The sequence below is a fragment of the Camelus dromedarius genome, chromosome 8 (assembly GCF_036321535.1).
Source record: "Camelus dromedarius isolate mCamDro1 chromosome 8, mCamDro1.pat, whole genome shotgun sequence".
NCBI classification, from domain to species: Eukaryota; Metazoa; Chordata; class Mammalia; order Artiodactyla; family Camelidae; genus Camelus; species Camelus dromedarius.
In genome coordinates this window covers 74837272-74860317 of record NC_087443.1, presented here as the reverse complement: position 1 = coordinate 74860317, position 23046 = coordinate 74837272, and the positions used below count along the sequence as shown (strand labels likewise).

Sequence of the window (23046 nt, the reverse complement as noted above, 5' to 3'; positions counted from 1 at the left end):
CCCATTTTACAGATGAGTCAACAGGTTTATCGAAGGTGATGCCCCCAAGGTCACAGAGCTAGAACTTGAGCTGGAGCTTGGAGCTTATCTGTTGACCTTGAGGCCTGTGCGGGTCCCACACAGTAGCACTCAATTCCACAGTCTTCTCTCAAAAGCCTAGGGGCAGGTTTGGGCGGGGCGTGTTGCTGGGAAGAGCGGCCCCCTCCCCTGGGGCAGGTCCTGGGTTCAGCTCAGGCATCCAAGGGAGTCAAGCCGTCGAGGGCCAGAATCTGATTCTAGTTCTGCTGTTAGGCAGCTCCCTCCTCCCTTCCCCATCCCGAGTCTCAACAAGAATGTCCCCCAGTTTCCTTCCAGCTATCCAGCTAGAGCTGAAAATATCCATTTCTCAAATATGGGTGCAGAAGCAGCCCTGAATCCGTGTCTAACACGGTGGCTTCCGCCAGCGGCAGTAATGAGAGGTTCCAGGCAGAGAAGCGGGTCACTTTAGACACATTCATTTGGAAAATCACCACCTTACCCTGAAACTAGCCTGGGATTCTTGTGTGGCTCTTCCTTGATTAGATTCCAGGTGCAGCATAACAGAGGCCACGGGGTGAAGGGGCTCAGAAGAGCCGAAGCCAGGGCAGTGGTAGTCCCAGCACAGACACCCGAAGGCAGGGAAATCAGCCTCTTGTCTCCAAGGAGGCTGCCACCTTTCATGTGGGTGCCTCATAATCCAGCTTTCCAAAGTGACTTGGCATTTTTCCAAAGGACAGATTCACCTCTAAAAATATTCGTTTTAATTATGGAACACAAAAGCTTCAGAGCATAAAGGCTACATTTTAAAAGGTCCTTTGACTTTTCTACATGATGGTTCACAATGATTGAAGCTGCTGATAATATAAATCCACGTCATCTGTAGAGTCTGGTTCTGAAGAACCTTTGAACCACGTAACAAGCTCCCGTGAGCTGAGCAGGTGAGTGGAGCTCCCATAAGACAGACAGAAACAGAGGCACAGAGACGTCAAACATCTGGAAGCAGACTCATCCAGCCTCATGTCTCCCCGTTCCCTGCAGGGTCTGCTACCAGTGCATTCAGATACCTGGGGCATCTTTTTTTCTGCTTAATTGCCAGGACGTTTTTGAATAAATACGTTTAACATGGTAATAGTGGTGCCATTTTTATTTTATACTTAACTGTACACCAGGCACTATACTAGACGCTTTGGAAACACTCCATTTTAATCCTAATTCCAACCTCATTTTGTAGATATGGCAACTGAGGATTGAAAAGGTAAGCAGCTTTTCCAAGGCACCACACAGCCAGCACGAGGCTGCTACTCTGTCTTACTCTATGGTCTCCCATTTGGGAAGAAAATTGCTCCGAGGGAAAGAAGTGTCAGATCCCTAGCTCTGTCATAGCCCTGTAATAGACCGATACGTCTCAAAAGGAAGCCTGAAATAATACACCCAATATTATATAAAATGCAACCCAGAAGGACCTGGGTAGGGATGGGGGTCTGTCGTCCCGGCTGTGTCTGTGAAGAGACCTAGGTTTGGTGGCTGTTTTCTTTTCCCTTAATTTATACAGCTGTAGCTCTCCTCAAAACCTTATTCTTAAACTTGAAAACATGGTGTCACAGCTGGTAATTTTAGAAGGAGGAGGAGAGAGCAGGAAGAAAGAGAGACCGCGTGGGAGGAAGGGTGGGAAGCCGCTTCAGCCCTGCTTTCAGGTCCAGCCAGCACTTCCTGGGCAGGACGCCCCTCTCTGTTCCCTCCCTCCACCCTTCAACTCCTCAACCCCACTGCCCTTCAAGATGCAGCCTAGGTGGACGCAAGCTGGACCTAGGTGCTGGACCTGAAGCACCTGGGAATAAATTAATTCTCTCAAATGCACTAGTAATTGAAAACGACACTTTTCCAACCATTTCCCCAAATGGAAAGAAAGACCCACTTTTAAATATTCAGCAAAAACAAGCTTGGTGATGTCCAAGAAGGATCCAGAACTACACATCTGACCATCATTGGTGTGTAAGCAAAATGCCAAATTCTAGACTTTCCATCCACTGACCAGTCATATGTATGCATACAAAGTCGAGATCAACTCAAATACCTTCTGCACAATATTCTAAACATGACGTGAAGCTGTCTGTGGGTCCCAGACTCTTCCACGGGGAGGGACCACCCAACGTATAGAAATCCACAGGTGAGCTGCCTGTCAACACCTGCTTCTCGGAGTTGGGTGTGCACGTACCCCTCAGGGGGAGGTCAGCAAAGCCACGGGATTCCCTCAGCACACCCACCAGTGGTGCCAATTTGAAGTCAAAAGTTGGGAAATAAAGCAGCAAAGTATTTGTGCTTCCTGCATCCACCTGGGTATGAGACTGGGCTATCAAACTGTCCTGTCCAGAACAGAAGAGAGACATCTCTTAGATACTGAAGCTGACCTGTGGTATCAGCTCCATTGAAGCCAGCAGAATCTCAAAAGTCCATGGGTTTGACAGAAACACATCACCCGCTAACCAAGAGAGTAGAAAATTTGGTTTTGACTTGCTTTGTTCTTCTCAGGACAATTCAAAGCGTTATTTTGATGTTGAAATTTAGTACAATATGGTACACGGTAAAAGACATACATCAAGTTTTACAATAAAACACGATCTCAAATTTAAAAAAATTTTTTTTAAACAGAGGTGCAGGGGATGGAACCCAGGACTTCATGCATGCTAAGCACACACTCTACCACTGAGCTGTACCCTCCCCATTAAACTTTTTTTAACTTGAAGCAGATCACCGTGGGCTACACAGTAGGGAGTAAGAAAGAATTCACTCTTCTCAGCCGTTAAGATATTTTAGCAAAGTCAGTACTGGAAAAGAAAGGAGGCCATGTTGGAACCTCAGCCTCAGGAGTACAGTTTCCTCGGGAAGACAGTCAGCTCACAGCATGGGAAAAGCTGGCCCCGGGGAACTGTAGCGGGGACCTGACCCCCGCCGGGGGCCGGGATGGGCTGGTATTGCCCTTGTATCAGTTATCTCAGCCTTCATGGCAGCTCAATGAGGCAGGGACAATGGGGGCTGTCCACTCCCCCATTCTACAGATGGGCAAACTGAGGTTACGTATGGAACAAGGAAGGGGCACAGGTGGGTGGGAATCTGAACCTCATCACCACCCCACTCCTGGCAGCGTAGGCCTCAGTGTGGTCACCCAACCTCCCCCAGACCACTGCCCAATTCTACCCTCTCATGCAACACCTGCTGTTCCCCCGACAAGCACCCCTGACCTTGGCCAGACTTCTCCGAGGCCTGCCGAGGTCCACTGCACAGCTCCCTCGTTGGGGGAGGTCCACCAGAGCTCTTGAGCCTCCTGTTCAAGGCAAAGAGGCATCCCCAGCATTTGTGTTAAAGTAGGAAGGGGCTACTGGGCTGAGAGATGCTTGGCCTTCTGGATCATTTGACAGTGGTGGGAGCTCTGTGAGGGGCTGGAGCGTCCCAGACCGCAGCCACCCACCATATGGGACTGATTAGGGCTTGGAATGTGGCTGGTCCAAACTGAGAGGCACTGTGGGCACTTTGTATGAAAACAAGAATGTAGAATATCAAATTAATAATTTCTGTATTAATTATGTGTTGAAATGGTAGTATTTGTGATATACTGTGTTAAATAACATGTATTATTAAAATTAATTTCACCTGTTTTCTATTGAGTTTTGAATATGGCTACTTAGCAAATTTAAGATCCATTTGTGGCTTATGTCCCATTTCTATTGGACAGAGCTGGTCCGTACCTTCATGAGACCTCTGATTATCTATCAAGCGTAATGTGGAATCTGTCGTGGTCTGTTTGTTCAGGTGTTGCTGACTTTGTCATCCCCCTTGAGGGAGAGGAGCCAGAGGTCACCCGACCTGGCAAACTGGAAGGGAGGGTCCATTCAGAATACTTTCTGGAAATCCTCAGCCTCTGGGAGAGAGGCAGGCCTTTTCCCTAAGAACCCAAAGCACAGGGAAGGTCAGCCCTCTTTCATCCTCATTTCCTTCAAAGACCAGGACAAAGCAAGTTCTGGAGACAAATGATCTAAATAGAAATAGACCATGGGCCACAAATGCAAGCCATGAATCCAAAAGTTTGGTCAATAAATATTTCATGGCTCTTTGTTTTTAATCACTTTAGGTACATTTCAAATTTTAAAATTTGGTAATTTAAAATTTTGGGAGCCTCATTAAAAATAAGAAAAAAAATGTGCTATTAATTTCAATAACATTTCCTAACCCAACTCATCCAAAATATTATCATTTTAACATATGATGAATATAAAAATTATTAATGATAGATTTTGTGTTCTTTTCTTCATACTAAATCTTCAGCATCTGGTGTGTGTTTTATACTTTAAAGCACATCTCCATTCACATGTGACCAGTGGCGGCCAAACCAGATGGCACAGCTCTAGGAAATCTAAAATTCTACCACCCGGCAAGTCCTCAACCAGAGCAAAACAACGTGAACGCCCACTGCTCCATACGCTATGATAAGTCACATGACCTCAGCCTCTAAGATTTATGTTTGCAGGGAGCTCTGATGGCAGTGGAAATACAACTCCGGCTATTTAAACAGAAAAAAGCAGCGGGTAAAACCACACTATCATAATACATAACAGTAATGGTTAGGTGGTGTGGTTGTGGATTTTTGTCTCCCTCTTTATACTCTTCTATACCTTACAAATTTCCTAATATGAATTTAGAAATTATCATTTTAAAACTTAAAGTGATTAAAACAATGAGCCATGAAATATTTATTGAACTCCTGTATGCCAACAGGGTCCTGAGAACTTCTTGTTCTCCAAGAAGGTGAGAAATCATCCAGGGCCATTGAAGAAGGGCTAATACAACATTCGCAGGGAGGGGAGGATTTTCCGAGTTAGACGTTTTTTCCTACACTCTAACTGGGAATGTCAAAAATACATATGAGCAAAGGCTGCAGGGAAATTCTTGCTAAGTCAGCAGCAGAGACAAGTGTCCGATGCACATGAAACTCGCGTCTGTCTCGGCAGCAGCGCCTGCTTCTCGCTGGCCCAGAGTTAGGAGAGTCACCCTCGTAAGGGCAGGGAAGGCAGCTGGGTGGCGGTGGAAGTGCTCAGACTCGAAAAACAGGTGATCATGCATTCTTTCAGCATGTGCAAAATACGAATCAAATTATTTACCAAACGCCTGTAGCTGTCTGGTAGGATACACTGGCCGGCCACAGGTACTAATTTAAAGTCCAACCCCACCCTGCTCACACACGTGTGTGCCTCTGCGCACATGCACACACACATACATACACACACACACACACACACACACACGTGGAGAGCTCTGGAATAGCCAAAGATCCAAGGATGCTGCAAAGCTTGTTCAGAATGTGTCTGTGCCCGCGGTACCTCCATTTCCCCCACAGGATGTAATTTCCGAGCAGCAGCCTGGTGGCCGCACAGGCGGCATTTCACTTAGGAAAGAACAGGTAGGCACACTGCAAGTGGCAAGGTCTGGGAGTCCCAGCTGCACCTGTCATTTGTCCCCTAATCTCGAGCTCTCTCTGGAGTGTGACTGCTGCTGCTGATCAGACATTCCTGCTTGAGATTAAATCGAGGTTGAACCCATTTGCCTTAAAAGGTAATGAACTAGGTTAGGAGGTGTCAGGCTCAGGAGCAGGGGCCATGGGGCGTGATGTCTAAGGGGTGCAGGGTTGCTTTGGTGGGGATGAGAGTGTTCTAAAATTGATTGTAGCGATGATTGCACAACTCTGTGAATATATTAAAAGCCACTGAATTGGACACTTTAAATGATGAATTATATGGTATCTGAATTACATCTCAATAAAACTTTAAAAAAGAGATGAGCTCAGGTAAGAAAGCAACTCAATCCCTTTTACAGCAATGGAGCTCCTAGTTGGCTCAGTGCTGCTTTGCCTGAATAAAGAATGGGAACGGCTCTGTGTTTCTGTGTTAGATAAAGACTCATTTATAAGCAGAACTCTCCTCTGCAGCACATCCAGGGTCTCTCTGCCAAAGGAAGGCACGATGGTTCTCGAAAGGCTCATACCTTTTCACTGACCTTTCTGCTCCTGCTGCACTTCTGGTCTCATCTGAAATGACCTCGCCCGTGATATTTGGAGCATCCTTCTCAGGAACTAAAGGTAAGGTAGATGGGCCAGACCCAGGGCTCTTTCTGGGATTAAAAAAAAAAAATTTTTTTTAAGCAATAAATATTAAGAAGGGCATTTCTCTCCATGTCCTACTGAAATGCTCATTTCCTAATTAAAGCTTAAAGTGGCCACTTCACCAAAATCTTTAGGAAAAAATTAGCTTCAAGCATTAAACAGCTTTGAGATGCTCAGGGCTCATTTAAGCCTCTCTGTATAAATAAATCCATATTCAAAAGCAGATGTGTCTGCACTCCAGAAAAACATCTGATTGACTACAACATATCACCCTATAGTGTACTGCCAGCCTGTACACATTTCATGCTTTTCAAACAGTTTCAGTTAGATGAACCAAAGAACACAGGAAAGGAGTAAGGCATGTCACACAGACTGGCTCCCACGCCTCCAGCCCATTTCTCACATTTTTCAGAATCTCAGCACATCCAGAGATTGTTAAGCAGGTAAATTTAGACACTTAGATATGGAAAATTTAGCTTCTTAAAAACTACCCATCTATTTGATTGGCTTTTTAAAATCCACCCGATTTAAAATCACGTTTGAGGCTGACCCCATATTCTGGTGGGAGTTTATTTTTTGTAAGTACCTCTCAGTGTTGAGCACTTCTGGAACCAGGCTTTGCATCTTTGGGTCCCCAGCTTCGTCAGGTTCTGGAGGTGAGGAGACACCCAATTTCTTGTCCCCAGAGGGAGCAGGTAGCTCAGGCTCGGGCTGCTCTTCGGCCTGCAGGTGCCCGGCCGGGCTGTCCCTGCTCAGGACGGCTGCAGCATCCATCCTCAGATCCCCTTCAGGGCAGCCTGCGTCCCCAAGGCTTCCTGGCAGCACCGAGGCACAGGCGGCACTGGAGAACATTCTCGTAGTACCTGTTTCAGGCAGGTCGTCAGACGCACGTGCCCTGGTCTCAGCTGTGCTCAAAGTGACGTCACCCTCTGCATCCCTAGCAGCTCCTGCTACCGAGCCGGGCTCCGGGCGAGTGTCTGCCACTTCCCCAGCTGGTGGCTCCGGGGCGCTCTGGTTGCCCAGGGCATTTTGTGTTTCTGAGATCCCAGTCGCACCTCCATGCCTTCTCTCACCTCTAAGTGTGTCTGGGGTGCAAGGCTCACTGATGGCCCCGGTCCCAGTAGGAACGTCCCCGGGGACAGAAGATGCTCCCAGGGCAGAGGTGGACACTGGCATGGGAGAAAAGCCCCAGGCACCATCTTCTCTGGGTTGGCTATCGCTGCTGGATGTGTCTTGGTGCTGTTTTCCAGAAGGAATTCTGTCGTCCTGAACTGAGTGCCCTTCTCCAGGGCTCTGGGGAGCCACCTGCAAGTCAGCAACAGGAATCTCTGGAGAAGTCGCCTGTGAAGGCAGACCGGAAGCTGATTCCTGCCGGCAGCTTCCCTGCTGTGCAGGGGCCTGGCCTCCAGCCCCGGGCCTGCCTTCCCCAGCCCCCTCCGATGTCTCACTTTCCGTCAGCCTCTGTGGGACCCCACTCGTTTCCATCCCCACACTGGCACCTGGCAGGTTTTGCTCTGCGGCCAGCTTTTCTGGAGCTGGATCCTGGGGAATCAGACAGGAAATCTCGGCCTCTACGGCCAACTCTTGCTTCTTGTCGTTTGAGTCTACCCAGAGTCCAGCAGGAGGGCTGGGAAGAGGGGCGACGGCCACTCCTTGAATCCCATCTGGAAGCTTCCCTGGGCTGGGCATGGCAAGGTCCTTGCCCGTCACACTCCTCCCAGCTCCTGCCTTTTCTCCCAGTGTGCTCTGGAGCCGATCGGCGGTCAGTGCTCCCAGGACAGACTTCTCAAAGATCCTGGTGATGTGCTCCCTGAAGTCAGGGAACCCAGTGACCATGCTGGGCTGCTTAGAGCTTGCATCTACATCAACTGCTGCTCCCCTCCTCGGGTCCTTGGAAGGGTCTACCATCTTCTCCCTGTTACTCTCTGCCTCCCTCGCTACATCACCTGCCGTGCTCCCCTCCCTGGTGGGACGTGCAGGAATTTCACTGGGCTTGGCACTTGCACCGGGAGCTCTTGACGCTCTCTCCTCCGCTGTGGTCTGCTTACCCTTGGCCAGAAGTGGCATCTTGTCCACGTAGGGCACAGAGTCCACAGGTTCCTCAAAGGTCCCAGCTTTGGGGCTTCCGCTGGGGTCTTGTGCTGCAGAGATTTCCCCATCTGCGGCTCCCAGTTGTGAAAGGGAGGCGAGGGAACCCTCAGGCACCGTCATGGAGGAGGCGTTTTCCAAGACAAGCAGGGGCTCCCGTACGGGACAGGGGCTCTCACCGGGAGCTGTGGGGACTTGAGATGAAGCAGCTTTCACCCCACTGTCTTCTGTACCTGTGCTGGCAGCGCCATCAATATGCAGGTAAGGAGTGTCAGGAGCAGCCTCTTCTGGTGGCCTGGATGGCAGGAGCCTCTTTGGGTCGGGGACAGCCTGGGCTGCAGGAATATCCATGACAACCCTGGGAATCCCACCCAGCTCTCTGGCTGGCAGCAAGGCATCCTGGCAGCTGAGCAAGGGCTGCTCAGCTTGGCAGGGCTCACCCAGGGCACAGGTAGAAGCTTCCTCCCCAGAGGAGGGGCACTGCTCTGTCTGGAAGAAGCCACTGCTTAGAACAGCTTCTTCTGACTCCTCCGGAGCCCGCTGCATCCCCAGGTCTCCTCCATCAGTGTTCCCACCAGTCTCGGCAGCCTCACCTTCTGCACCTTGATCCTCAGCTGATAGGACACTTGAAGGAAGCTTTTGGGTTTCTGCATCCAAGGCAGTGGGGCGCTCCATTTCCTTCTGTGGGGCCAACCCTGATTGCTGTCTGCCTTCCTGGGTTTCATCACATGTGTCTCTCTCAGGGGCATCCTGGCTGGGAGTGACAGTGGGGCCAGCAGGTGCTGGAGCTGCATCCAGGGGAACTACTGAGTGAGGCCAATAAGGTGGGGCCATCACTGTGTCCCCACTTGCCTTCTCTGTCCTGCCCGAGCCCTGGGGCGGGGGCTGAGCGTCAGCTGCTTCAGCATCTTCAGCCCTGAGACGCGCTTCTTCCTGCGGGCTGCCAGCTTTCAGCCCATCAACCAGCTCCTGCTGGGACTTGTTTGGCCCCTGCGCAGTGTAGCAACTTTCCTTTCTGCTCAGGCTACCTTCAAGAGCAGGGTCTTGTAAGGTGTCTGCTGCAGGAAGTGAGACACTAGAGGGCTGGCTGCCGCTGCGGTCTCCCTTTTGCCCATCCTCCCCCAATGCAGGCAACTCCGGGCTCATTGGTGCTGACAGCTCTGACTGCTCTGTCGTAGGACTCTCCTGAACTGTGTCCCCAGGAGTTGAACTTGAAGCATCAGACAGACTGCCTTCGGAGAGCTCACTTTGAAGTTCTGATCCAGAAGCCTGCTCCTTTCCTCCTTGAACAGGCAGGGGCACATCCTCCGGAGGTTCCACAGGTATGTGGGTTGGGGTGGAATCTGCACTCAGGTTCTTAAAATCAGCACCACTTGGGTAAGTCTCTTTCTCATTCTCACACCGTTGGGACTGCTTCGGGAGCATATCAAAGATGGATGCTTCTGGGTCCATTTGGGATGGCTGGGGACAGTTCTCAGAATACAGCGAGGACCTCTCTGACTCAGCTTCTTGCATCCCGCTGTCCCCCGGGCAGGACAGGTTTCCCTGCTGATCTTGCTGCAGGCTGAGTGTCGTGAGCCCACAGTCCACTGCCAAGTTCCCCTCTTTAGGGGGAGGCGGCCCATCAGCGTGGACTTCCTGTGCAGCTGCATCACGCCCCAGCCCACAGGGCTGGGGGGATGTCAGCAAGCTCTCCCCATCACAGCTGCCGGGCCTCTGCTCGGATGGGTGGCTCCTCGCCTTTATTTCAGATGTGCTCTCCGCCTCCTGGGCTTTGGGGATGACCTCGGCAGCAGGAGTTGACAGGAAACCCAGTTTGTCAGATTCTAAATCAGGAAGAGAGTCCATTATCCCCAACCCCACCACGTCCTGAAGGGTGTCAGGACATTCAGTCTGCAGTCCTGGCCCCTCCCAGACAGCTCTCTCGGGAAGAACGTGTTCACCGGCTCCATCCGGTCCAGAGGGCGGGACAGGGTCCTGCTCACAGATCCGGTGCAGTGAGTCAGACTCAGGGACCACTCCGGCTTCTCCCATCATCCCACAGGCCTCCAAGCTCCAAGCCGCCTCCTCTGAAGGAGCGCCGGGCCTGTCCCCATGCCCGGGGATGTCCTTTCTGAGTGGCTGTGCAGCGGCCGTGCTGGGGAGGCCTGTCCTCTCCACATCGCTAGTTAGCTGGGAAACCTGGTCCCTTCCCGCCTCTGGGTCAGGCTTGCAGCCGCAGGCCTCGGGTTGCTCTTCCCGAAGGTTCCCAGGACCCGCAGCGTCAGGTGGCTCCGGGGCTTCTTCCTGTCCTCTAGGGTCGGCGCCAGGTAGTCTGCTTTCTTCCTTAAGCACAGCTGGGCTTCCAGGGGCCTTGACTTCATCCTTCGGCCCCAGCGACTTTCTGACACTTTCATCTGATGCACTGGTGGGGGGAGGGGGCAGAATCCCTTGCTGGACTTCGTTGTTCTGCTCCCTATTCAAGATCTCCCCCCTCTCCTCCTGGGGTGAAGGGGCTGGAACCTCTCTGGGGCCCTTTTCTGGACCCTCTCCCTCTCCTCCAAGATCTGATGCAAGCTTCTCCTGAACTGCCAACCCGGCTTCTGCCAGCTCTTTAGCTGGATCTGTAAGACCAGGCATCTCAGCCCCAGAAACCAAGTCCTTGTTCAACCAGCTGGGTTGTCCTGCAGCAACAGAGGCCGGAGCAGCTGGCTGTGAAGTGAGGCTTGAAGCTGGACCCGTGTCCTCGGTCATTGCGTGTGGGAAAGGCTCAGTGCCCGCAAGCAAAGCCCCCTCGGGTTGCTCGTCTGCTGCTGCACAGACATCTTGACTAGGCTCGGCTCCTGGCCTCCCTGTCTGCCGGTGACCCTCAGCATCTCGGGCACCCAGCGTCTCCTCCCAGGTGCCCTTGGCCCCCGGCGTCAGGGCAGGACTCGGTGAATCACAGGGCAGCTCTGTGGGTGGCGGATGAGCTCCCATTTGTTGCTGGCAGTTTTCCTGGGAAGCAGCCTTCGCTTCGGCTTCTTGGGCAGCCTCTGAATTGCTCCTACTGGGAGGGCAGGCCCCAAGGGAATCCGGATCATCGGTGAAATCCTGAGGCAGCACTGCCACTTGACATTTGGGGGCTGGATCTTGTGGGGTCGGGGTCTCGGGTTTTGGGGGAGGCTCTTCCAGGCCAGCTGAGCTCTCTTGTCCTGGCTGGGCTGCAGCAGGCACCTTAGGGGCCACTTGTCCAGAAGGTGCTCCCTGCCCAGGCTCTGGGGGGGGGAAGCCAACTACAGCCTCTTTCCCTTGGGACTCGAACCCACCAGGCTGGCCATCCTCTCCACACAGCTGTCCCTTCATCGGCTCTCTGGGAGCTGCTGGTGAAATTTCTGGCAACTGGTCAATGAGACTGGAGGAAGACACTTTCTGCCTCTCTTCTTCCTTCAGGTCTCTTTCTCTTCCAGTGTTGGGGACGGTTGCAACCACACTGCGCTGAGTAGAGCTGTCCCCCTTGGGGACAAAGGCTGCTGGAGCATCTCCCTGGGCACCTGGGGAAGGTTCCTTCCAGGGGGGTTGAACAAGGGGCCAGTCTTCAGGTGCTGCTGCTGGACTTGCCAAGCGGCCTTCTGGGGGGCCCTCAGCAAAGGGCATGGAGGCTGAGGGACACTCCTGCTCCCAGGGCTTCAGGGGACTGGGCAGTGGAGAAACTTGTGGGCCCCTGGCTTCTTGTGGGTGTCTCCTTGGCTCAGTCACCTCTGGGGACACGATGCAGGGATCCACGCTGGCAGCACCCTCAGAAGCGGAGCAGGAACCTCTGTGCCCAAAGCTGCCAACAATGAAAAAATTTAGTGTGTTACCTGTTCCTGCAGGTGCCAAGGACAGACCACAGCACAGGCAAAATCACTCCAACCCTCTCCCCACTGAAGTCCGCACCACACGGCATCCTCATGCAGTTTACTCCTCTCCATGAAGGGAACCCCCCAGACCCACCACCCCACAACCATTCCTCATGCCCTCACTTTTTCCAAAAATCACTGCAGAGACTCTCCAACTTTCAGTCTGAGGCTTTCTATGCTGGTCAGTGGTGTGAATGGGGAAATATGGAAACAAATTAATGATTTTCTAAAATGTGGGAAACTTAGAACATTTTTAATAACTGTAAACCATAATAGAGGATTTGGACAAGTTCTGTGTAGTTTACAAACAGGTCTCAAACACTCCTGGGGACCCTCAGAGGTTCAGGGAAAAAGCAAAACTGGGCAAAGCTGTGCTTTGAAATAAAGAGCTATTCTTGATAAAAGGTTAACTTGATTCTTTACAATCCAGTGGATGGTACTTGGAAGCATAACCCAAAATCAATTCAATTTAGCTGTGGAATTTCTGCATATGATCTATATGTAAAACTCCTCAGAGCTGAATTACCTTCATACCCACATCTGTCCTACCTTGATACCTTGAACTTACTTTGCCGTACAATGTGTAGAGAAAAACTACGAACATGAAGGAAACTTGGGGGAACATGGCTCAGAAACAAGGACTGGCTATAGATAATCAACTCTCCAGTTATTGTAAAATAGCTCACCACATTCCGTATTTGGACTGTGTTTCTCAAGTCTATATAGTTTTAATTAAGTGCATTTTTAAAATTTAAAAATAATTCATGGCCAATACAAAATATTGAAAATGTAGAAAATATATCTCCCACATGCTCATTGCTTAAAGTGTTCTAGTGAATTTCCTTTTTGTTCTACACAACTTTTTAGGGGGTGCAATTTTTGTTGTTTTTATGCAGCTGTGATTCTATATATTTGTTACGATTGTGTACCTTTTACTATCAAGAAACATTGCCCAAGGCAAAGTTAACAGAAGTATGGTTTTTCTAAGGTTTTTACCGTGTTGTTTAAAATTGTTATTGGGAGGAAATTTTATGGAATCTTCTTGTAACTGTTACACACATATATTTACATATTAATAGACCCACAGTGGGTTTTTTTTTCTTATTATTTTTTTAATTGAAGTATAGTCAGTTCAATGTGTCATTTTCTAGTATACAGCATAATGTCCCAGCCATGCATATATATGCATATATTCATTTTCAGATTCTTTTTAGTTAAAGGTTATTACAAGATATTGAATATAGTTCCCTGTGCTATACAGAAGAAAAATTTTTAATCTATTTTTATATATAGTAGTTATCATTTGCAAATCTCAAACTCCCAAATTTATCCCTTCCTACCTCCTCCCCCTTGGTAACCATAAGAATGTTTCTGCAAGTCTGTTTCTGTTCTGTAGATGAGTTTATTAGTGTCCTCTTTTTTTTTTTTTAGACTCCACATATGAGTGATATCATATGGTATTTTTCTTTCTCTTTCTGGCTTACTTCACATAGAATGATGATATTTCATTCTTTTTTTTATCACTGAGTAGTATTCCATTATAGAAATATACCACAGCTTCTTTATCCAGTCATCTATCGATGGACATTAAGGTTGCTTCCATGTCTTGGCTATTGTATATAGTGCTGCTATGAACATTGGGGTGCGTAAGTCCTTTTGAATTAGAGTTCCCTCCAGATATATGCCCAGGAGTGGGATTGCTGGATCACATGGTAAGTTTATTTTTAGCCTTTTGAGGAATCTCCATACTGTTTTCCATAATGGCTGTACCAAACTACATTCCCACCAGCAGCAGGAGGGTTCCCGTTTCTCCACACCCTCTCCAGCATGGGTCGTTTGGACCCACAGTGTTCTGAATGTGACCAGAGGAAAGAGTCTACTCTACATGTCACTACCAAAATTCTAGCTCTCCATGCAGGGCAATGCGTATACATTCATTTATGAGAGATGCATATATGAAGTACACATACTGTTGTATATGAAGTATTGAGTGTTGAAGTACATTTCTGTTAAAATTTAGAAATATGTGTTACGGACTGAGTTGTGTCTCCCTAAAAATCGGTATGTTGAAGTCCTAATCAATGACTGTATTTGGATACAGGGCCTCTAACAAGGTAATTAAGTGAGGTCATAAGAGTGGGGTCCTAACCCAACAGGACTGATGTCTTTATAAGAAGAGGAGGAGTAAATAACAAGTTTCTTCTGTACAGCACAGAGAACTCTATGCAACATCTTGTAGTAACCTATAGTGAAAAAGAATATGAAAATGAATATACGTATGTACATGTACGACTGAAACATTATGCTCTACACCAGAAATCAACACATTGTAAACAGACTATACTTCAATTTAAAAACAAATTTTTAATAAATTAATTTTTAAAAAAAATAAAAGGAGGAGACACCAGGAGCCGCTCACACAGGCAAAAAGGCCACGGGTGAACACAGCAAGAAGACGCCACCTGCCAGCCAAGAAGAAAGGCCTCCCCAGAACCAGCCCTGCCAGCGCTCTCACCTAGGAATTTCCGCCTCTGGAACTGTGAAAAAATAAATTTCTCGTCTTGAAGCCGCCCGCTCTGCAGTCTGCTATGGCCGTGTGAGCAGCCTAACACAATAGCTATCCTGGGCATTTATTGAACTATCCTTTCAACATTTTTAAGGTTTCAAATTTTCCAAAATGAAAAGTCAGGAAAATAATGATGGATGAAATTCCCTGGACATCCATGCGTCACCTGGGGTATCTCATTTAACTCTGCCAGTCGCCCTGCAAGACGGGTATTCTCACTGCCTTGTTGCAGATGAGAACCCTGAGAACAGAGGGTAAGCTTGAATCTGATGGGCCATGGTCTTCTTATTCACTCTCTGCTGCCTCCAAAATAAAAACCTCCAAGGAGGGAGGCTGAATGTTCATGTCCTCAAAATTCAGATGTTGAAATCCAACCCCCCAAGGTGATGGTATTAGGAGATAAGGTCTCAGGAAGATGATTAGGTCATAAGGGTGGAGCCCCCATGAAGGGATTAGTGCCCTTATAAAAGAGACCCCAGAGAGCTCCCTTGCCCCTTCTGCTGTGTGAGGACCCAAGAGAAGACGTCCATCTGTGAACTAGGAAGTGAGCCCTCACCAGACATGGTATCTGCTGGCACCTCGATGTTAGCTCTCCAGCCTCCAGAACTGCAAGAAATAAACGTCCGGTCTATGATATTGTTATAGTAGCAGCCTAAAGGGACTAACACAGAGAGCGAGAGGCTCTTCACCTGGCTCCAGTGCAGCCTCTCGCCAAGGCCCTCACCTATGAATGTACATGACATCATATGACATCCTTGAAGGAGGTGTGTACACATCACTGCACCAGTCACCCTGATTTAACGTCTGTTCCTACACATACGACACTGAAAATATTTCCAGTGGACCCAAGACAGAGAGCTGGCTACTGTCTCAACCAGATTAGCATTTTCAGACCAAAAGCCAAGCTGACAAGGGCAAAAAAGAGAAAACTCAGAGAATAAGTTATGTGAAACCCTCCAATCCTCAAATGGTCACAGGGACAGACCTGCCCACGGAGAGCCCTGACCCCGTACTGACTGACACGTGTGAAACCTCTTGGGCTGGCCTCTGCAGAGCAGGATTTCTGGAACTCAGTGGAATGTCCCAGAACCAGCAACTCTGCCCTCCTGATTCTGGCCATTTTCCTTTTAATAAGCACTTCACACTTAACTGTGTCTCACTCATTAACTAAGAGTCAAACCGTTTGGCAGCTAATGAGATTAGTGGTGAGTAATTCAGAAATGAAGTGCCCCTACTTGCATCTGCTTGTTCAGGAGGTGCAGAACACAGCCCTCTCTGTGCTGTAATAAAACAAACAAAGCCACTTAGTGGTCCTGCCTCTGACAGCAGCTGCCGGCTCAGGACAGGTGTGTGGCCTCCCTTTAGGCTGCCTGAAGTCATGACCGACTGGGGACAAGGTGATACAGTCACTCAATCTGGGCATCTTGAAGACCTGTGGGTCTGAGAGCAACTAGGAACACATTTCCCACTCAGTGTGAGGCACAAGATTCCTTCAAAATAAGGACCCAGCCTTGGTTTATTTCACACACACTGAGCACCAGCAATCTTCATGATTGCCCATCAGAAGCAATTTTTTTTAAAACCAGATTAAAGTTACTCACCAGGAGCAGGTTTGCCCAAGGGCGGGAAAAATTCTGAGAACTGATCTGTGAGGGCTCTGCATTAACTGAAGCTTACATAATGTCCTTTTGTGCTTCAAGATTGAATCAGAATGTGTGGGATGGCGGTTCAGCTCAGAATCCAAAGGCAGCTCTTGTGGGCTGGGCAGCGCGGTGTTCTAAGTGGAAGGCTTTCAGCCCGCAGGGCGCCCTGCCTTTGAGTTGAGGTGGGGAGGGCCCAGGGACTGCAGCCTCCTTGGTGCAGACCAGACGCCCCAGCACAACATAGAGAGAAGCAGGGGGTGCGGGGACAAGAAGAGGGGTGATGTGCTGCAGCAAAGGCCTGAGCAGACAACAGGGGTGCAGAAAAGACCCTCTCCACCACCCTAGCTGGAGACAGTCACATCTGGATGGGCTCCTAAATGCGCAGTTCTAAAGACACACTCGAGGTGACTAGGAATGCTCAAAAAGAGGAAGGAGGCTGGTGGAGGGAAAAACAAGTTTGGCCCCTGCACTACCAGGCTTTCAGGGAACCAGCAAAACCATTGAACAAAATCGTCAAGAGGGAGAGTTGCCATGTACTGAGCACTTACTAAGGCCAAGTACTTTCAGTTATGATTACGTTTCATCCCCTCAGTAGCCAGGCAGAGTGGATGCCCGCCCAGCACTGCACATATGAAGACACATTTACAGAGAGGTTCAAGACCAGACTCGAGTCCCTGGTGCAAAAGCAAGATCAAGCCCTTTCCAGCCCCAGGGCTCTGCCGCTGCCTGCTTCCCTCTACTTGCTGGCCTCACCTCTCCTGGACCATCGGAGCCTCTTCTCCCATTCACTCCAGCCCCTGCATCCTGCATTCTGTTCTTCAGGCTGCAGCCAGAGCAACGGCTTGGAAATGAAAGCCTGATCCTGTCACCCTCACAGGAAGCTTCTTCGGTGACCCGAGTCTGCAGCCCGCTGTGGCCCCAGCCTACCCTTCCTGCTTCGTCCCACAGAGACCTCATTGTCCCTGCATCTGCCTGGAGCTGAGAGCCCTCCTGCTTCTCCCGGCAGATCTCAGCCCCAATCTCTATGTCCTAGGGAAGCCTCCCTGGCCTGGCCTCTGGAATCAGGTCTCCTTCCACAGGCCCACTTAGTGAGGGCACTAGTCACAGCTGCCACGGACATGCACTGATGACCGTCTCCCCCACTGGAGTATAATGGAGGCTGGGTCTCGCCTCTTTTCAATATTGTTTCCCCAGTGCTTGGCGTATAGCAAACATCGAATATATGAACGTATGAGTGGATGGGTGGTTGGACGGATAGTTGGGTGGATGGATGGATGGACAAATACAATTGAACCCAAATCAAGGATTCTAAATATGCAGAAAGGCTCCCAAATCATGGTGGTTTGACCTAAGGATAAGGAAAGTTCTTTTCTTCCATACGATCACCGCATTCTAGTAATCTATTAGGCCAAACCTTTCATTTTACAGATGAGGAAACCAGGACCCAGAAAAGGCAAAGTACTTTTGTTTAAATGCCTCGGTCAAAGAAATGAGGTTAAGGCAGCACCACTCCACCACACGTCCCTTGGTGCACCGGGGGGTCTGATGAGTTAAGGGGTGCACTGCAAGTGACTTGTTACTAATTATAAAGGACAGAAGCCTGCGAATGATTTGTAATTTTCATAAGTTAGTCTAATTCAAAGGATGAACAATGTCCCCACATGAAATCATCACACTCATGCATTTTGCATTCACAGGCCATGTTGTGCATGTGAGGTTTCTTGAGAAGAAGTAAGGCTGAGACCCTGACCAAAGAAAGTAAACAAGGCTCCAGAATGTTTTCAGTTCTTCCCAACATGAAATCAGAATAAATTTGGCGAATTTGGGGACCGTGTAGATCTTCACAATGACACAGCTGCATTTCCTGTAACCACCTAGTGCATGCAGTGTCTTTATTCCTGCCTTGCTTTGTGTTTTTCTCCCTGTGTATCTTAAGTCTGATAACTAAGATGCTCCAAAGTTGTGAACAATCATCCTTCTCAGATGTATTCTTCTCCCTAGAATAGGCCCAGTTCTCAGCTTTTCTTTTTTTTTTCCTTTTCCTTCTCAAGCTAGGAAGACGGCCTAAGAAGACAATCTCCTGGAGAACTTAGTGATTGGACAAACTATGATAGGTCATTCTGGGTCAATTATTAATGACTGTCTAACAAGAGTTGCATGAGATAAGCCCTCTGTTTTTACATTTCTGTCAGAGGCTTTTAAATACTGAACTCAGTGTTTCTCATGATTGTTACGTGTGCAATAGAGAAGCTCCCCTTCTTTAGATACTGTAAGAAGCACTAGATGAAGCACACGTGGTTAAACTAGGGTTCTTTTCTGCAGAAAGAGCACAGGCACCTGAATTCCAAAGAAGATTCAAAAAACTGTCCTCTAACCAATTTTTTCAGCAACCCTCACGTGGGGTTGACCCAATTGTGTGGTTCTCAATCTCAGCACTGGATTCGGAGTGTGACACGCAGGCCTTCCCGGTAGCTGGAAGGGACTCTGTGTCTCCTCCTTCCGTCTGCCTGTCACTGTACTTCAAATGCATGCAGATACTGTCTCAAGAAAACAGGAATTCATTTAAATGCATTTCTGGCATAATAATTACTTCCAATCATTTGTACATTTCTTAATGATCAAATGTCAAAGGTAAAACTACAATCCCATTACAAGAGAGATCTACTTTTATTCACAATCAAGAAAGATTTTTAAAACTCTAATAAGCACAAATCAAGGAATTGGGTAGAATGCTTAACTGAGAATATGAAGATTTTCTTAATTTTAAGTTAAACCCCACCAGTCATCCGTGGAAAAATGCAAATGACGATTTTGTCCATGTCCTTGGATTATGGGAGTGTTATTTTATTTTGACACCACAAGGGTATTTTGGACAAGAGATAGAGGTATATATGTTTTTGTTATATTTCTTCTTTTCTAAATTTATTATTATTATTTTATTATTTTTTTAACGGAGGTACTGGGGATTGGACCCAGGACCTTGTGCATGCTAAGCACACACTCTACCACTGAGCTGTACCCTCCCCTCCCGTTATGTTCCTTCTCGATAAGACTTCTAACACGTAGTAAAATAATTTTCCTCCCTTAGTCAATGAAGTACAAAACAGGGAACATAATGGAATTGTCCCTTGATGATGGAGAAGTTTTTCAGCCATTCGGACCACTCTCTGAACAAGAAGATGTTACCCGTGTCACCTACGAGAGATTTGAGTTCCAAAATGTGACTAAGGGTTTCTTGTTAGGTTAAGTCCCAGACACAAGCCATTTTGTTGAAGTCTGTCTCTCTCTAATCCCATTCGTCTACATGGGGTGTGTGTGTGTGTGTGTGTGTGTGTGTGTGTGTGTGTGTGTGGTGAGTCAACATTCGTAGGGGCAAAGTCGGTTCAATGTCAAAGACATAAAGACCATTCTAGTCTCCTTCTCAGCTCGAACACAGCTGTAGTGACGCATTTGGGAAGATTTAGTGCTGTCAGAGTTGGCATTTGAGGCTGTAAAAAGACACAAGAGACGGCAAGTGTCTGTGGTACAAGCTGCTCTCCAAGAGAAAAGAGAAATAACTCTTGGCCCTGGGATCCTCTCTCTTATAATTCTTTTTCTCTAGAAGGGCCTCCTCATCTCTCCCAAAATAAATGCCAAGTGTTTTGCTGCATTTCCACCTAAAATTAGAGAAACTTGATACGGTGGCTTTTAGATGTTTTCAGAGAGCCTGGGTTGGAAAGTGTCATATAAAGAATTGTTAACTACAACAGGGGGTTGGACTGATGGGGGATCCGCTTCTGCAGGAGACGTGGGAAAAAAGAACAGAGATCCCTGGAGATGGAAGGCAATAGGGTAAGCCCTGCTACCGCCCCAGCTTAGGACCTTAAGTGGCCCAGGGTGGGGGAACCCAGCTGGAGCCATGTGGTCTCCCTGACTTAAGGGGATGGGGCTGGGTGTCTGGGGTGACCAAGGCAGCTAGAGTTCCCAAGGCAGAGTACCAAGAAGTGAAAGCTGAACAAAGAGAGGACTCTGGAGATGTGCAAAATACTGATCAGCATGGATATGTGTGGAAACCACCTGAGACTAGGTACAGACCACCTGAAAGATTTATAGGCAAGAATCTTTAAAGCTAATACAGGGCTGGGAATAATTCCCATTCCTACCAGCCAGAGTGGAAAACCTCATAATTCATGGGACATTTGTTAGAGTGCTAAGAAAGTCTTGCCTCAGAAGCGGAGAAAATTAACCCTAGATTAAATCCTGCTTTGGTCCCACCTAACAAAGCTTAAAAGTAAAGCCCAAAAGGATCAAGCTGTTCCAAATAACTGCATCCCAGAGCAAAGTTGAAGAATATTTATAGGAATACAAAAATATCCAGAATCCAAAAGCATAAAGTCTACAGTGTCTGACATGCAAAGCAGCAGTAAAACAGACCCAGACTGAAAAGAAAACTCAATGAAAGCCAACCCAGAACTTGTGCAGATAATAAAATTAGTACACAAGGACTTTCCAAAAAGTAATGTAAATTCTATGTGTTCAGGAGGAAACACAGAGGAAAGACTGAGCATGATAAGTACAGATACGGAAGTTATAAAAAAGACCCAAATCAGACTTCTAGAGATGAAAGCTGCAATGCCTGAAATGAAAAACACACCGGGAGGGATTAATAACAGGTTAGTCATTACAGAGAAAAAGATTAGTAAACTCGAAGACATATCAATAGAAACTGCCTGAAATGAAACAGAGAAAAGGACTGAAAAAGAAGAAGAAGAAAAAGAAAAGAAAAGAACAGCTCATCATTGAGCTGTAGGACAACTTCAAGCAGCTGAATGTATGTGCAGTTGGAGCCCCTAAAGGAAGCAGAGAAATTTAAAAAGCTATCTGAAGAAATAATGGCTGCAAAATTTCCAAATATGATGCAAACTGTAAGCCCATAGACCTGAGAATTTAACTAATTTCAAGCACAAGAAACAAGAAGTTTACACCAAGGCATATCATAACCTAATTGCTTAAAACCAGTGAAAAAGTAAAAAAAAGATTAAAATCAGCCAGAGGGGAGAAAAGATAGAAGAACAAACTTAAGGAAGATATCAGATTTTTGGTTGGAAACAATGCAAGCTACAGCACAGTGGGGCAGTATCTTGAAGGCAATAAGAAAAAAAAAACCAAAAAACTGCTTACCTAGAACTCTTTGCACAGTGAAAGTATCTTTCTAAAACATCGATGAACTAAAGATTTTTTTCAGACTTACAAAAGCCATAAGAATTCAACAGATCAGTTTTCAAGAAATATTGAAGGCAGTCCCTCAAACTTTGCTTGAAAGGCACAAATAGGTTAAAAGTAAGAGAATGAGGGGGAGAAAGATATACCATGAAAATACTAACGAAAAGAAATCTGTTGTGTGTACATTTTATTAAAGTTGATTTTAGAGCAACAAGTACTACGAGGCATAAAGAAGATCATCATAATGACACAAAGAGTTCAGCTCCTCAAGAGGACATAAGCATTCTGCAAGTTTGTCTATCTAATAACGGGGCTTCAAAATACATAAAGCAAAAACTGATCAAAGGAGAAATGGACAGATCCACAATTATAACCGAATAGTTTCATACTCTTCTCAATAATTGATTGAACCAGTAGAAAAAAATCAGCACAAATACTGAAGACTGGAGCAACAGTATCAACCTACTTGATCTAATTGATGTTTATTAAACACTGTTCCACAGGGGCAGAATTATATTCTTTTCAAGTGCAAATGAAACATCTACAAGGCAGACCATATCCTACACAATAAAAAAACTCCACAAATTTTAAAAGATTTAAATTATTCAAAGTATATTATCTGGCTACAATGAAATTAAATTCAAAATCAATAACAGAAAGATATCTGAAAAATCTCCAACTATTTGGAAATTAAATAATATACTTTTAAATAGCCTATGAGTCGAAGAAGAAAGTAAATGGATAATTAGAAAGTGTTTGAACCAAATGAAAATGAAAATACAAATATCAAAATGTCAGATGCAGTTAAAGTAGCGTTTAGAGTGACTTCAATGCACTAAAACATCTATATTAAAAAAGAAGGACTCAAATAAAGGACCTCAATTTCTACCTTAAATAACTATAAAAACATTGGTTGCACAACAGTGTCTTACACTTAACACTACTGAGCTGTACTTAGAATTGGTTAAGATGGTAAATTGTATACTATGCCTTTTTTTAACCACAATAAAAAATGACTTTAAAAAATCAAGTAGCAGTATGTAAAAGAAACTGGATGCCAAAGTATATAGACTGTAAAACCCATTTTTTACGAATTTCAAGAACTGGCAAAACTGATCAATGGTTGTAGAAGTCAGAATAGCTGTTATGCTTGGGAAGAGGTATTGACTGGGAAGGCACATGAGAGAATGTTCCGGGGTGACAGAGGTAACCTAGATCTAGACCTGGGTGTGATTACACGGAAGTGTAAACATACATCAAGTGCTCAGATTTATACACTTATAGTATGTATTTTATACCAATAAAAAAGGTAATAGAAAAAAAAAAAGAAAGTATGGAGTCAGTAAAAAAGATGAGCGGCTGCCAGGGGAGGGAGGGAGGGATGAACAGAAGGAATGCAGGAGATTTTTAAGGCAGTGAAACTATTCTGCACGATATTGTAATGGTGGATACATGACATTAAGCATTTGTCAAATCCATGGAAAGTATAATACAAAGAGTAAACCTTAATATAAAGTA

At 46.9% G+C, this 23046-nt stretch overlaps 1 protein-coding gene across 10 annotated transcripts in view; it reads right to left on the bottom strand.

The window, feature by feature from the left end:
• Positions 1 to 23046, bottom strand: part of TACC2 (transforming acidic coiled-coil containing protein 2) — a 196703-nt gene that overhangs the window by 124080 nt on the left and 49577 nt on the right. For 9 of the 10 annotated variants that reach the window (XM_031461897.2, XM_031461902.2, XM_031461904.2 and 6 more), the window contains 2 exons: positions 6756 to 12047; positions 6052 to 6177 (listed from right to left, as the gene is read on the bottom strand). In XM_031461897.2, coding sequence (XP_031317757.2) covers positions 6052 to 6177; positions 6756 to 12047 — 5418 coding nt within the window. The remainder of the gene's footprint in view (positions 1 to 6051; positions 6178 to 6755; positions 12048 to 23046) is intronic. The other variant, XM_031461899.2, reaches the window with a different exon arrangement.